The sequence below is a fragment of the Anabrus simplex genome, chromosome X (genome assembly GCF_040414725.1).
Source record: "Anabrus simplex isolate iqAnaSimp1 chromosome X, ASM4041472v1, whole genome shotgun sequence".
Lineage (NCBI taxonomy): Eukaryota > Metazoa > Arthropoda > Insecta > Orthoptera > Tettigoniidae > Anabrus > Anabrus simplex.
The window spans coordinates 110,870,304-110,887,418 of NC_090279.1; the positions used below are offsets into that span (position 1 = coordinate 110,870,304).

At 37.9% G+C, this 17,115-nt stretch overlaps 1 protein-coding gene across 3 annotated transcripts in view; it reads right to left on the minus strand.

The window, feature by feature from the left end:
- LOC137503172 (uncharacterized) overlaps positions 1-11,344 on the minus strand; it is an 86,755-nt gene extending 75,411 nt beyond the window's left edge. For 2 of the 3 annotated variants that reach the window (XM_068230664.1, XM_068230665.1), the window contains exons 1-2: positions 11,194-11,344; positions 1,039-1,123 (exon numbers count right to left, since the gene is read on the minus strand). In XM_068230664.1, coding sequence (XP_068086765.1) covers positions 1,039-1,053 — 15 coding nt within the window. In that variant the 5' untranslated portion in view covers positions 1,054-1,123; positions 11,194-11,344. The remainder of the gene's footprint in view (positions 1-1,038; positions 1,124-11,193) is intronic. The other variant, XM_068230666.1, reaches the window with a different exon arrangement.
- Between the last annotated feature and the right edge of the window lie 5,771 nt (positions 11,345-17,115).

Consider the following 17,115-nt stretch of genomic DNA (forward strand, 5'->3'; position numbering starts at 1 on the left):
AAGGGAAGGCTAAGTCCTGTGGTAGTCAAAATATTACTGAAAGTTCCACAGATGGAACTGAAAAATCAGAAAACCATGCAAAAGGAAGCTGTCATACAAAAATAAAGAGAGTCATACATAAGAATGGGCCAGTATCTCTGTTTCCGGTATCCCTGATAGAAAATTCAAAAGCATTAGTAGGTCGAATTGTAACAAACAAGAAGCAACCCCAAAGTGGACATCATCACAATCTACATCTCATTTAGTGACTGTATTCCTGTCTCTTCCTCCTCCTCTCTTTCCCTCCCCCTCCTGCCACCACACACAAACACATCAGATTCTGCTAGAATTCTCTATCTGCCAGTGGCTTTCCACATTTCCAAGTGAATACAGCAACATAAACTGAAAGGCTGAAAGAATTTGGACTTGGTGGCAGTTTAGTCTAGTCCTACATCTCATTGATGCAGGTGGAAATGAATCAAATAGTAGGCATAAAATATATATGACAACTAATGTACATCCCTGAAACTAGCAAGACATCTGGCTTCAAAGGGTACAAGTGCAACAGGGACATTTCAAGAAAACCAGACAGAGAAGTGCCCCTTCAAAGAAAGGCAGACAGGAAAAAGAAGGGGATCATATGAATACAGGAGATTTGGCAGTGCACCGCTGGTGTTCTGGAATGACAACTTTGTTGTCACTGGTACAGTGAAATGACAACGGTGTTGTCACTGCTGGCACGAATTACAAACAGATGGAGATAAAGCGGTGCATCAGGGTGGTCCAGAGTAAAAAAAAATATGCAAAGTGTCAGTACCGCAATGAAAGCTGTTCAATTCTTATAATGGCATCCGAAGAGTGAATCAGCTTGACCAGTTTGAACTTCAACCGAAATGCTTCTGAGGATACAAACGTAAATAGCATATACAGTATTGTGATAAGTCTGTATTGGAAACTGTAGGTCCACTTTACAGTGTAAATTGGATAAGTAAACACACTACTACCTAGCTTGCAACATTATAGTACAATGTAATGCTGAGTAACTAGCGTCATACTGACCTGAGTGCTTAGCATCCAATATATTGGACGGCCTGTGTAAATAAAAAGTCACTTGTATGAACATTCTGAAAATTGGAACATGTTTCTGCAATTATCAAGAGAACAAATGTGTAGATAAATTGAAATAAAACACAAAAAAATAACTTTATGCACAAATGGGTTAAGTAAATACAGTATTTAGAAAATAAACTGAAAAGAAAACATAATTAATCTTATTTTTAGAGTGTCTTCATAATGACATGGAAAGACTGAGTGAACTAGGTCGAAGGGTTTTCAGAGTTAAAGTTCAGGAACTGTTGTATACAATGTTAGATCAAGAAAGAATCTAAAACAATATATGTCCTTGAGAGATGTTCTACCATTTTAATTAAATCTGTTTTCCTTCTACAACATTTATTGGAATCCTCAGTGAGTTATGCATATTAGCACCTGATGGGAAAGTAACCTTAACTCCAGTTTTTAATAATTTTTAGGTAATAACATTATTATAATAACTTAATGTGCATATTTTATGTGGTAGAACATGTATGATTACCAAAAAATAAAGGAGTATTTTGAAATACTGGTAGCAGGTCCTTTCTGTGTGTATGAAGTAAGCAGTTGTACAGCATAGATGGTCTGAAACCAGACCGGTGTATGATAGTTCTGTCCATGAATACTGTTGATCGCATATGCAAGCTCATTGCACTAAGTTTGCTGCACTTATATTCAATGTTGCTTACTATACAGCCATCCTGGGAGAATACACATTCTAAATACCTACCTGAAATTATCTACCTGTTCCAGTTTTGTATTCCCAACCTGACATTCAGTTCTCTTTTAGGTGACTTCCCTACTGACATAACTTTAGGTTTGAAAAGACTAATTTCCATGTCTTACTGATTGCATTTTTTTTTCAAGTCGCAAGATATTAGATTGCACGGTTTCAGTAGACCAAGTCGTCCACATAGGACAAACTGTTTACTACAGTTCTACCTAACTAAATCCCTCCCTGTCACCTTATTACTTTGTAACTTAGCCTTTATCTCCTCATTCCAAGTACTCTCCTGCCATTGATACCTGTTTGCACTAGCAATCATTCTCACAACTTTCATGTCTGTTATTTCAAACTTTTTTTTTTTTTGCTAGTTGCTTTATATCGCACCGACACAGATAGGTCTTATGGCGACGATGGGATAGGAAAGGCCTAGGAGTTGGAAGGAAGCGGCCGTGGCCTTAATTAAGGTACATCCCCAGCATTTGCCTGGTGTGAAAATGGGAAACCACGGAAAACCATTTTCAGGGCTGCCAATAGTGGGATTCGAACCTACTATCTCCCGGATGCAAGCTCACAGCCGCGTGCTTCTACGCGCACGGCCAACTCGCCCGGTTTCAAACTTATTAATAACATACTACAGGCCTAATATAGGCAACAAGGTAGACCCATTCTTTTAATTCTTGTGCTGTAGATCTATGTAAACAATGAAAAACAAAGATGAAAAATTCATTTGTAACCATTTTGACAAGCGTTTCTACCAAAGTTTTGTAGATTTCTACCTGGAAAAAAAAAAAAAAAAAAAAAAAAAAAAAAAAAAAGCATTTTGTGTGATGTGATATTAAGGCGATACGATGATACATTTATATGACAGTTACATGCTTGTAATAAGAGGTCGAGTAGAGTAATCACCCTATAAGTTAATCCGAGATCTTACAAGCACCGTGCACCCTACTCTGTCAAACATTATTTTATATTATCAGTATTTACAAACGAGCCTCCGTGGCTCAGGCGGCAGCATGCTGGCTTCTCACTGCTGGGTTCCATGGTTCAAATCCCGGTCATTCCATGTGAGATTTGTGCTGTACAAAGCGGAGGCGGGATAGGTTTTTCTCCGGATACTCCAGTTTTTCCTGTCGTCTTTCATTCCAGCAACACTTTCCATTATCACTTCATTTCATCTGTCAGTCATTAATTATTGCCCCAGAGGAGCGCAACAGGCTTTGGCAGCTGGCACAATTCCTATCCTCTCTGCAAGATGGGGGCTTCATTCACTCCAACCCTGACCTGGTCACTGACTGGAAAACAGGTTGTAGGTTTTCATTTCAGTATTTATGAACAATTTTCACAGACAATGTAAGATATAGCAAAATGAAATCATTTACCACCTCAGCAACAGCCCTAACTAACATTCTTACTGTACACAGCTATAGTATTTAGTTGTTGGAGAGGCACATTCTTAACTTCTGAGACAGAAGGTAATGTGCTTGTTATTAGCACCCATTATTTTTTGCAGTGTTTGGTACTCATTTTTTGGTGAAATTGAAGGCAAAGTATTTCAGGATGGATAGGCTTCGTAGTGTTCACATCAGTAACGAGGATACATATGAACAATATACAGATAGGAAAAATCAACATTGAAGCAAGAAAGAGAGTCCTACCAGTGCTTTGTGGAAAAATTTGTCACTCTGTAACAAGAAGTTTACCAGTAACTTGGATGGAAGTGCAGAATTTATATTATCAGGTTCATTATTGCCAAGTGAGCAATTAGATCAGCTTGCCAGTGGAAAGTTTGGGGAGACAGTAGTTTATGCATAGTGATGGGGTAATAAACAAGACCTTGTATGTACTTTAAATGTAATTTGTGATGAGTATCATTCTATTACACTGCCAATTACTCATAAGAACAATATTCCAGAAGCTTTTCCTTTAGTTATTAATCCAGTGTACAGGGCACTAGCCTCACTTGAACTTCTCAAGAAATGTGCACATATGTGAATACAGAGAACCCTAATGAGAATTTAAATTTTCTGCTTTGGAAGAGGTGTTCATAGACAACCTTCCTTCACAGCCATTTCATAAAATTAGCTGCTGTTGTCTTCAATGATGTAAACATAGACAGGATTTTCATTCTTGCAAAGTTTGGATTTGGATCTGGATTCTTTGCACAGAAGAACTGCAATATGCTGCTATTCTGAACATGGCACAATAACAAAGAAGAGGAGAGGGAGAGACGGAACTCCATTGCTTTTCTCAGTTTCACAATATTCACAACATTTTCCTCATTTACAGGACTGTAATGCAACTTGACGCCCTTTTCCTACATTAGGTAATGTAAATTTTGACTGCAAGCATTTCTTGATATGTCTATTATTTTGGTAGATGCGATCTCACCAAGTGGTATGAAAAAAAAAGTTTAAATTTAAAAGCTGTTAACCTCAATCTAATAAATACCTCAAAATATCATTTGAAAATACAGTAATTATGTCCCAAGAACCAGCATCATTAAAGAAATAAGCATAAGTGGTAATAAAGTCTTATAATTGAAGTACAATGAGCCACTGTTATGAGACTTTTGTTGCATTTTTCACCCAGTCAAAAATTCTGGCTGTTATGCTCTATGAATGGCATCACATAATAGGAACAAATCCACTCCACTGACTGTATTGGAGCAAATCTAAATCTGTAAGATGCAGACATGTACCAGTCACCAGTGGCCGGAAACCTGCATGCCTAAATAAATATATTTCCACTGTTAATTGTAGTACCTTCAAATTATGAATTCAAATTGATGGACATAAATGCATTCATTGTCACAGTCATTTTTCTTTAATCAATACTTTATTAGCAACCTGTAGAATGCAATGAAATGTTCCTGCCACTAAACTTTTATTTACCGAGCTCGATAGCTGCAGTCGCTTAAGTGTGGCCAGTATCCAGTTTTCGGAAAATAGTAGGTTCGAGTCCCACTGTCGGCAGCCCTGAAGATAGTTTTTCATGGTTTCCCATTTTCACACCAGGCAGATGCTGTGGGACTGTACCCTTAATTAAGACCATGGCTGCTTCCTTCCCAGTCCCAGCCCTTTCCTGTCCCATTGTCGCCATAAGACCTATCTGTGTTGATGCGACGTAAAGCCAATAGCAAAAAAAAAATAAAAAAAAAAAAAAAAAAGACAACATTTTATTTTATATACTTGCCATGGGCATAGTTGTCAGAGGTGAAGATCACTTCTAACTTTAAACCTTAAAGAATCGTTATGAATAATGAATTTAATAATACTGTCAGCTATTCCTCAAAACTTACACTTTTCCTGTAAATATTGTTTGCCTGATGTCTATTAGCGAATTCATTTTTTCCACTAATTCCTTATAAGTATTGATGAACATTCGGTACTAGCTCCTGAATTTTTCTTCCGCATTTCACACTGAAGGTACAAGTTGGTGGAATTCTCCAAGGCTCTCAAGTTTAAGGAAAATTTGGCTTGTCTACTGCGATCATCTGGTTCTTTTCTTTCTCCTAATACATTCATATGTTGGAATAATATTTTCACTCAAATTATTGCTTTCACAACACATTCTTTTCCGCTCCTGAAAATAAATACATCTGTAGCCTGTACACACTGTACGGTACTGGGCGGGAGTATCAGTTGTTTCCATGCAGTCAATCCCTCTTGACTGATGACGAGTGTGACAAGGTAAATGATCATAGTCCTTAGTACTCGATGGCAGTTTGTTGCTCTTGATCGTTCGATGGTCTGTGTGACAGCGGGCTTAGTAGACCCGGTATCAATGATCGCTCACACTGTTTATTGTTTACTTTTTCCCATAACAACTGCCAGGGTTTGCAAATATACCTCAGGAGAACAAGAGACGTTAGCCATAGTCTTATCTACATGAGTGGCATCCTCACTAATCGAGTTTCTTTCTCCATCAAAATTATTTTTGGAAACACATTCTTTGTCTTTGTTACCATGTTTATAACACATTAATTCCACATGTTTCCCATCACAAACAATACATCTGATAATGAATTTACAAGCTTTACTTTGATGACCTCTCTTTAAACAATCAAAACAACAGTGCTTGTTACTCAAGATTTTCCTTCTTTCCTCTACAGTCATTTGTTGAGCTTTAATGCATTCTGAACTCGAATGAGGTTTAAGACAAAACACACACTCCTGTCTTTCAGAAATATCAGTAGACAACAAAGTAGAAGCGGTGGGGTCATTTGGTTAGGAGGCTTCTCTTGGTTTTTGCCTCCCTTAATCTGTGCCCTTGGGATGTACTAATGGTGAACACTTTCATTGCTAATGAAATTTTTTCCTCACTAACAACTTCATTTTCATACGATCTTTGGAGACAGAATCACATCTGAGAGAAGTATTTCTTTGCCAGGCTCTTAGTAAGTCTTCTGGCAAGGATAATTCAATTAAGGGGTACAGCATTGCAATGCACTTTCCAGTAGTAACTCCTAAACTTTCCAGAGACCTCAGATGTTATTCTAATTTATCATATAAGCTACTAAGTGTTGGTTTTTCTGTGGAATTCATTGCATTGCTTAAAACCAGCTTCAGTAGCTCATGAACGTAAACTTCTACCTGCAAGTCCTCCCTATCAAATCGAGCTTGAAAACTGTCTATCGCTTTATGATAATAGTTAGCAGTCGGGGGGAAACTTGTAACTAACCCATATGCTCTACAACCTTGTATCATAGCTTGAATGAGATATTGGAATTTATCTTCCTCCCGGATGTCCTCATCTTCGTGTATTTTATGGAACCGACTCCAAAAATATAACCAGTCAATTATTTCCCCAGAAAATGTCTTCAATTCTATTTTTGGAAACCTGTATTTCTTTTTTTTTTAAGCTATATTTTCATTTACTACACTTTGGGGAGGGGAAAGCAGCAAAATTATATTCAAAAATCTTGATGTTTTAGCCTTACAGGTCAATAATTTATGTCTATATTCATCAGTTGATTCTTCCTCACCTGGTCCTTGATCAACCTCACAATTATCATCTGCCATCTGTTGAAATACTAATCCATCTAAATTAGTGATAGTATCATACCTTCCTTGAAGGATTTCTATTTGTACCTGAATTTCTTCTGCATCTGGTTCACCGTCTTGTAACGATGACATAACCTCGTTGTATACACCCACAAATAACCGTCGCTTTATGGTCCTTGCTTTCGTGAGGTTTTCCATCTTCTTTCTTCAAGGGAGTCTTCTGTTATAAATGATATCCTGTCACAGTCACCACTAGACGTTAGTTTCACCAATTAAAAATTACAAACATCCCATTGATATCATACATTTTCACCATTAATTCAGAAGAAAAACAGGCACTTACATGCATCAGCCATTTTCCAATTTCAACACACACACACACCACTCCCCAACCCAGACATCTTCCCCAACTGCCAACCCTGTCATATTAAATTCAAATTCAAATCTGTTACCAACTCGACAGCATGACTGTTAACCCCTTATCAGGGTACTAAATTCTCCACATGAGTAACCTGCCCTTTTCCCCACTTCGAGATATTTAAATATTTCCTTCATAAATGTGTACGGTACTCAATTAGTTTAATCTAATACGATAGTAATTATTATTCTTCAATAATGGGATACTAACATTATGAAACTGTTGAAATACCCACACAATCAAGCCAATCTATTTTACGTTTGGAAGCCATGCTTCGCAACATAAATGGCTGCGCGGGAACTTCGTGCAAGGTGCCAAAACAAATACATTTCACAAAGATGTGCCAGTTTTAACAAACAATACACAGCATGATCTCATGGAAAACATATCAACTATTGTGATAGATTCCATGGCAATTCCATATGCCTACACCCTCAAGAAAAATAGGCGATAAAGGTAGTCTGTCCAGCTAATAGCTGGAATATATCATTACCTACGAATGCGCTTAAGTATTCTGCGACATTGTGCATGTCACTAAAGTCTATATTTATCTTATTTACACCTTTAAAAGCAAACCTTGGTCTTGGGGCACCATTCGCAACGATGTGAGCCGGCTGAGTTACACTTTGAACGTCGTCCACACCACTTGGTTCATCTGGGACAATTTCACTGTCCTCTTCATCAGTATGAAACCACTCATCATCATCATCAGAAAAAGAAGACACCTCATCACCACTCTCCGCTTCTAAAACTGTCAAAGTATCCGCACAATCAGGCCGATCTACTTTATGTTTGGATGCCATGCTTCGTGACATAAATGGCTGCGCAGGAACTTTGTTCAAGGTGCCAAAACAAATACATAACATAAAGCAGTGACAGCTCTAGTAAGTAATACACAGCATGATCTCATGGAAAACATATCATCTAATACGATAGATTCCATGGTAACTATATGCCTTCACACTCAAGATAAATATGCTGTCATACCCACTGTCAAAGCCCAGTGCGAAAACGTCTAAAGACGTCATACACACTTAAGGGGTTAATATCATGATCAAGGCCATAGTTTTACTAGACAGTTAATATTATCATCATAGTCATAGGACCTCCAATTTGATATGATAGCTGATATTGCGATCATAACTGTACGATCTCCAGTTTGACAACACTGCCAATATTTTCATCAATGCCATAGGACTTAAAGAGTTTTAGATAGCAGTCTATATCAAGATCACAGCTATAGGATGTACAATTTTACAAACAACTAAACTATCATTGGCATGACTTTTCATTAAACAATCCCATGTACAGCGATCAGGATTGAATTGCAGTAAACTTCAAGAAAATCCTGTCACTAGGCTCCTAGTTATTACCCCAACACCTAGGTCCATATCGTGGTTTGATGAAGTTCACCAAAATCCTAACATCCTTCACACACTGTGTGTGTATGTGAGCAGAATTACTTGAATGTGAATATTATGTAAATATGGTAAGCACACAAAAACACATGTACAATATCATTACATATTTTAATATTGTAATTTTATGGAGACACCTCCGTGTACATGGGGCAATACCCTTTCTCTAATCATTATCCCTGAACTGTATCTACAATTTGCAGAAAATAATAATAACCTAATTCTTTTATTTTACAAGTATTCGGGAGATAGTGAGTTCGAACCCCACTGTCGGCAGCCGTGAAGATGGTTTTCCGTGCTTTCCCATTTTCACACCAGGCAAATGCTGGGGCTGTACCTTAATTGAATCTTTTTTTTTTTTTAAACGACACATGTCAAGATGTTGCCACAATTGAGTTAAGGCAAGTAATACAGTCTTTAAGTACAGATCTATCGTTTTCTGCAGAAACTACACACGTCACTGCATTGCTTTATCCGGTAGCTCTGCCTGATAATAATAGTTTGCTGGAGAAACAGCACTTGTCACTGTATGTTTTAGGTGGATATATCCAAACTAATATTTATTGACATGTGCTGTTTCAAAAAAAAAAAAAAAAAAAAAAAGATTCAATTAAGGCCACAGCCGCTTCCTTCCCACTCCTAGCCCTTTCCTGTCCCATCGTCACCATAAGACCTATCTGTGTTGGTGCGGCGTAAAGCAACTTGCAAAAAAATGAAAGAAAAAAAAGAGTCATATGAAATCACCTTCCAAGTTATTAAGTCACATGTAATGTCTTAAAATAAATTTCTAATATGAGTGTCCATGTCAGAAGTAAGAAAATGTATTTCTTATGATGGGTTTAACAGAATTTGAGTATCCTCCATCAGCTAGCTTTACGAGAGCACAAATGACAATTGTCTCTTGTCGTTAGCACCTTGCTCACTTGCTCCAACGATGCTGCCCTCTTTCTTTACTGGTCAGCACGTCTTGGCCTATGACGTAAACCAAGGGTGCTTAGCAAAGAGCCTCTTGAAGAGAGGCTTGTGTCAGACCATTGTTCCCCATGTGGCAATGAAACCTCTCTGTGTTGAACTGTGGGAGTGATGCCCCAGCTAGCTACATTGGAAAATGTGACCCCTTTCATGATATTTTACAGTAAAATTAAACATACTTATTAAAACTACAGCACTTCAGTCTCTCCTACATGTAAAACGAAGCAAGATTTACAACATACGGCTTCTCAATTGTATATTTTAATGTGGGGCACAAATACTAATCTGTAGGTTACTGTGGTTACTTTCCACCATCTTCAGAAAACTTTTTGTGGCACTCTAATGATATTTAAGACAATCGAATCGGTTATGGCATAAGTGTACATTAGTTTAGTCTCTCAGTCTCACAACAGAGACTGGCCTCTATTTGCAAAGACAGCTTTCAGCCCCTAACAGAGCTTTTTCTTTTGTTTTTATTCAGCACAGGTTGATAACGGAAGCTGCACGTTATGAATGATGTCATGAAATGTTTCTTTGGGTTATGAGTGTAAATGCGCCTTTGACAGAAGAATTGTTTTCTTGTCACACTAACTAATTTTATGGTTTTCAGGAACGCCGAGGTATTGAAATGTTGTCCTGCAGTTCTTTTACATGCCAGTAAATCTACTTACATGAGGCTGACGTATTTGAGCACCTTCAAATACCACCGGACCGAGCCAGGATTGAACCTGCCACGTAAGGGTCTACCGTCTGAACCACACAGCCCTGCATGTGCCTTCTGAAGCAGGGTGGTTGCGTCCCTGGCACTGATAATGAACACATCTCTCTTCTAAAAGGATGTTAAGCTAAAGTTCATATAAATTTACTGATTGTGTGTTGGATTTTCTACATGTTTCTACCTTAAAACATCAGGAGAACTGGATACGGCTGTTTTGGGCTAATAATATGATACGATACATCATATGATACAAAAGATTCTCTAAAACAACAGGAAATTTTACAGATAACCTAAACGGAATACCGGTAACACTCAAGATTTCAAACTCGGAACATTACTACTAACATCTTTTGTAGTCTACAAGATAGCATAGCACTTCAGAAAATTTCCCCATACCATTAAAATTAGATATCGGATCCAGAGAAACTAAGTTATACATTGTTATAACACAAGATGTAAAGACTTGACGGCACCTGTAAGGAAAAGATAAGAATTTTCAAAAAGAATGCTAGTTATATAGGCATCAATTTGAATGATTAACCAAAAGAGGAAACAATGGAGGTAGCACAAAATATGTAAAAATCCGCAAGAGTTTAGTAGGATTCCTGATTGAAAAAGATTATTATTTACTTCTTATGGCGTAGGCCATATGAAGTGCTGATGTGGAAGATTGACAAGAGTAAATGATTGAACTTGGAACATTACTGTACCAACAATATGTGGCTGTGAGCACAGTGTGAAATCCTTGATGAAGAATATGTTAGGGAAGTAATAAAATTAACGAAATAAAACTGTACAAATTATCGCGATTTGCCTATTACGTTTCAAACAACAATAATTAATATCATGATTATCCAACAACATACCTGCCACTTCGAAACCAAATTTGATATTGTGATGTCGGTTAGTAATAAAGCTGCTAATCCTTAAACGTTTGACGAACATAATTAATATAACTTCTATCAACCAGTAGAATAGGATTCCCACGGACTAACTTCAGAATATCCGGAAAAGAGCACTGTGTCTTGCTGTGTCCGGCCTATGCACTGAGCTCTAATACGTAGGCTACTGTAGGGTTGTTTGATACCTGAAAACAAAATACGATCGAGGAAATCAACGGGCTCGTATTCTTTGTTTCAAAATGATACGCTTATTACTATGTTGACATCATAGAGTATTTTATGCTTGACATTTATATACAGACTGAAACTTACAGTCCCGAGCATGTTGGCCGCGCGGTTCGGGTCATGTAGCTATGAGCTTGTATTCGGGAGACGGCAGCCCTAAAGATGGTCTTCCGAGATTTCCCATTTTACACCGGTCTTAAGGCCACGGTCGTTTCCAATCCTAGTCCTTTTCTATTCCATCGTCATCGTAAGACCTGCGTCTGTCGGTGCGACGAAAACCAAATAGGCCTACCTTAATTATTCATACCTCTGGTACCAGTTCTTCCTACATCAATATTTTAAGTGCTGTTAATTTCTTTTTTTTGGTCATTTTGAGTAATTTCATAAAAAAATTCTGCATGGCACTAAAGAAAAATGTACGGAAATAAACAGCTCAGAGCTAATCTAGTCCATGTCCTGTGTATAGTCATGCAAATATTACGGAACTGGAATTATAGCGATACGGCTTTTTAACCCCCTACTACATACTGTTGCCATTAGGCAACAAATAACTTTTCACCTGTGTAAATGGACAAATGTTATAGACAGAGGTAGTTTTACGGCACACCTTCAACTGTACAGTCAATTGAACACATATCCCAGTGATGCCTTGCTTTTTTTTTTACATAAGACAAAACAGTCCTACAGCCAAAGGTACTCCTTCCACCCCGTCAACATCCACGCGAACCAACCACCGTTTATTTTACGTGGGCCCTCCCCATCATATTACCACAGGCTTCAGGAGTACCTCTGGCTCAACCTCAAAGACATTACCAACCTACGGTCGTGCAAGTATCGCGAACCAACCACCGTTTATTTTTCGTAGGCCCTCCCCATCATATTACGGTACCACAGGCTTCAGGAGTACCTCTGGCTCAACCTCAAAGACATTACCGACCTACGGTCGTGCAAGTATACTTGCGCCTTGCAATACGTGCCCATGGCCAGTAGGCAGTAATGTTCGGTCTTTGAATGTTAAAAGCTTAGCGTAAAATCGCGGAAAATCGTATATATATTCCAATATGTCAATCCACATCACATTAGGCCCAGTTAAGAATTGCTGGTACGGTATATCTAAACCACTGAGCGTATGTTGAACATTAAAGCTTGAAATTTTCTTCAGCAAACGGAAATGAAAAATAATTCATGCAGTAGAGGGTTAAACCACTATTGAATTCAATATCGAAGCTGTTTGATACAACTACTCGTTTAATCTGAATCCGGTGTGAACGTATCTAAAATAGTATTTAAAGAGCTGAAAATTACTTTGTAAAAATTACACTTTTCTTGGATGCTAACAATTATTTCTCACAACTGACAATTTCACACGAACATGCAGTGGACTCGATCTACCTCAGGTAGCTGTTCGGTATTACAAAGGGCACTAGGAAAGTTTTGCAATGTGAGTGAATGCTTTAGACATTTTCAAAATCATTTCTACCGCACTCAATACACTTCTCCATATGTCGAAACCAGTCACTGAACCAAATCTGCCACTTTTCTTCGGTTAAATTTTCACACACTTGATCCCATGCTGCCAGAAGCTCCTCGTCGGACGCAAAACGCCGCCCTTCCAGCTTCATCTTCACTTCTGGGAAGAGTGCGAAGACACATGGGGCAAGATCAGGACCGTATGGAGGGTGATCAAGCACAGTCAACCCTGATCTGACAAGAAAATCTATTGTTACATTAGCACGATGTGCTGGAGCATTGTCGTGATGCAAGTGCCAAGTGTTGAGGCGTGACCTTGGACGGAGCTGCTTCAGAGCCTGGATGACCTGAGGCAGACAAGTCTCATGTACCACATCGCAGTAACTGTAATTTGTGTTTCTAGCACAACCGGAGTCAGGATGCCCCGCTTAGTGAAGAATACTCCAATCAACCTTTCCTTCACTGACCTTGACTTTCACACAATCACAGGCGTTCCCTCATTTTCAAACAGCCACACATTGGTCTGGCACGTTGTTGGGACATCGTAATAATAAAGCCAAGTTTCGTCACCTGTAATGATGCTATTGACGTTACACGAAGTCCCATTTTCAAAATGTTTTAGCATTTCTGGGCACCATTTCACTCGATGTGCCCTTTGTTCCTCTGAAAGTGAATGGGGCACCCAAAGGGAACAAATCTTTCTAACATGGAAATGTTCGCGTAGAATTGAATGAATAGCTGGTGCAGGGATGTGGAGTGTCCCTTCTACCTGCCGATATGTCAACCGCCACTCTTGCTGCAACATTTCCCTCACAGCTTCAATGTTTTCCTCAGTCACTGGTTCGGACGGTCGCTCAGAACGAGGATCGCCTTCAACCCCAAAATTTCCCCTCTGGAACTCTTTGTACCAGCGGAAAATTGTTGTCCGATGTGGACCGTCTTTCCCCAGCACAGGAGGCATTTCCTCCAGGCACTGGTCAACAGTTAATCCACGAGCAAAATTGTAGCGGATAATTGCACGATATTCACCTTTAGACCACACTGACATCTTAACTTGCTGCTCGGTAACAACTGGTGTGAAGGTCGCGCCTTGCTCTCTTCTACGCCGGTTTTCACTCCTCTCTTCATCCCTCATCATAACTGGGGTGTTCACTCAACTGTTTTACGTATTCCAAAACTTCCCTAGTCCCCTTTGTACGCGTCTCATTCACCAGGATGGACAGCTCGAGAACTGCAAACAATATAATAAAAAGACATTTTAAAAATCTACGAACAAACACCGGATAAAGAAACCAAGGGGTGAAGAAATCTATCCTCTTTGAAAAAAAAAGAAGAAACGTTCTTGGTAGGCCTACTTAACAGAGATGGAACACTGGTATTACTCTCGAGGTTTCAAATTGCCGTCGGGACGCGGGACATTCATTCATTTGTGGTTGATTTATTTATTTATTTATTTATTTATTTATTTATTTATTTATTTATTTATTTATTTATTTATTTATTTATTTATTTATTTATTTGTCTGTTGCAATGTCTATCGCTGTAGAAGTAAAAGGTTATACTGTTGCAATGTCACAGAGGAAAGAAGTCATACTGTTGCAATGTCATAGAAGAAAGAAGTCATACTGTTGCAATGTCTATCGTTATAGTAAAGAGTTATACTGTTGCAATGTCACAGAGCAAAGAAGTCATACTGTTGCAATGTCTATCGTTATAGAAGTAAAGGGTTATACTGTTGCAATGCCTATCGTTACAGAAGTAAAGAGTTATACTGTTCCAATGTCACAGAGCAAAGAAGTCATATTGTTGCAATGTCTATCGTTATTGAAGTAAAGGGTTATACTGTTGCAATGTCTATCGTCATAGAGGTAAGACGACATACTGTTGCAATGTTACGGAGGAAAGAAGTCATACTGTTGCAATGTCATAGAGGAAAGAAGTCATACTGTTGCAATGTCTATCGTCACAGTGGTAAGACGTTATACTGTTGCAATGTCTATCGTCACAGAGGTGAGAGATTACACTGTTACAATGTCTATGTCTATCGTTACAGAGGAGAAAGGTCATACTGTTGCAATGTCTATCGTCACAGAGGAAAGAGTCATACGGTTGCAATGTTTACGTCTATTCTACTTGTACTACACTCTTTACAGTTTTCTATCCTAGCTGTCTCCACTTTTGCAGCGAACAAAGATATAACTAAACTCTTAACTTTGAAGCTGTAGTATTATTATTACTTTCCTACAAAAGGCTTAGCAACTAGAGAAGTAGACAGTACAAGGAGTTCAAGAAGATTTAGGGTTTTACTAAGAAACTAAGGATGTATGTGTATGTATATTAATAAGGTAGCACTTAAGAATAAAGACTGTAAATAGTATGTTATTTTAAAGCTGTACAATCGTAAAAGGCTACTAAAAAGTCCTAAAGAAAGCTCTAAACTTGAGTGCACTGACGAGGACGTTAGCAAAGGGTTGTACTAGTGCAATATCTATCTGTTAATGCTACAGTTAATGTACACTTCAAGCTGTGGAATGTTTCATGGCTAATATCGAAAACAACGCTCGCAGGATGAAATTCCGGCACTGCAATACTTTAAAGCTGCTTTTTCTAGTTTTTAACCTTGCGACTCTAGAGAAGGACTATAAGTAACACGCTTATCGAACGTTATCTGCAAGAGTGCTTTTACTTTGTTAGGTAGAGAACATTCATCTCTCTCTATCCGTTTTTTTTAATTTACAACAATGTCTGAGCTCTATAGGTTAAAACTTGGCTTCTTCCGAACATTAAAATTTTAGGCTAATCTCTATTGATAAATAGTTGTTCTCTTTTCAGATGTCCCCCCTGCTCGCAGTGTGACAAAACGTTTGGAAGACGAGATGGCCTTGCACGCCATCTAAAATCAAAACATCAAGCATCTACTATGTTATTCTGCGAGCAGTGTAGTGTAACATTCGAAAGACAATATCTTAAAACTGCTGCAACAGAACAACATTTTAACTAAAGAGCGTAAGTTAACTGAAGTTATTGCATTTTAACAACGGTAGTCGTATAGATGTATGTTTGTATTAAAATTCTATGTGCATATAACTAATATGCAGAAATACTTCGAAGCGCTTAGTGTAATTTACGCATTAAGAGCTTTTGCAAGGTGTAACAGGTGTAGTTTCCTAATTTATTACACATTAATAAAACTAATAACACAAGATTTGTTCTCTATTCCGCGATATATAATGCAAATAGAACGTTGATTTAGTTCTTCTATTTCTAAATCAGTTAGCATGCTAAACCTATTAGGTAAAAACTTAAAAGTCTACAGCATGCGGACAGAAGAGAACAACTATTTATCAATAGAGGTTAGCTTAAAGTTACGATGTACAGAAGAAACCAAGTTTCAACCTATAGAGGTCAGACATTGCGGTAAGTTTAAAATTATAAGATTAACCTTTTATATAGCATGCGGATTAAAGACGATAACTATTTATCAACAGACTAAAGTTACGATGTTCAGAAGAAATCAAGTTTGAACCTATAGAGGTCAGACATTGCTGTAAGTTTGAAATTATAAGATTAACCTCTTCTACAGCATGCGGATAGAAGAGAACAACTATTTATCAATAGAGATTAGCTTAAAGTTGCGATTTTGGGAAGAAACCAAGTTTGAACCTATAGAGGTCAGACATTGCTGTGAGCTTGAAAATATAAGATTAACCTCTTCTATAGCATGCGGATTAAAGAGAATAACTATTTATCGATGGACTAAAGTTACGATGTTAGGAAGAAACCAAGTTTCAACCTATAGAGGTCACACATTGCTGTAAGTTTGAAATTATAAGATTAACCTCTTCTACAGCATGCGGATAGAAGAGAACAACTATTTATCAATAGAGATTAGCTTAAAGTTACGATGTACAGAAGAAACCTTGTTTCAACCTATAGAGGTCAGCCATTGCTGTAAGTTTAAAATTATAAGATTAACCTCTTCTATAGCATGCGGATTAAAGAGGATAACTATTTTTAATAGACTAAAATTACGATGTTCGGAAGAAATCAAGTTTGAACCTATAGAGGTCACATATTGCTGTAAGTTTGAAATTATAAGATTAACCCCCTCTACAGATACGGATAGAAGAGAACAATTATTTATCAATAGAGATTAGCTTAAAGTTGCGATGTTCGGAAGAAACCAAGTTT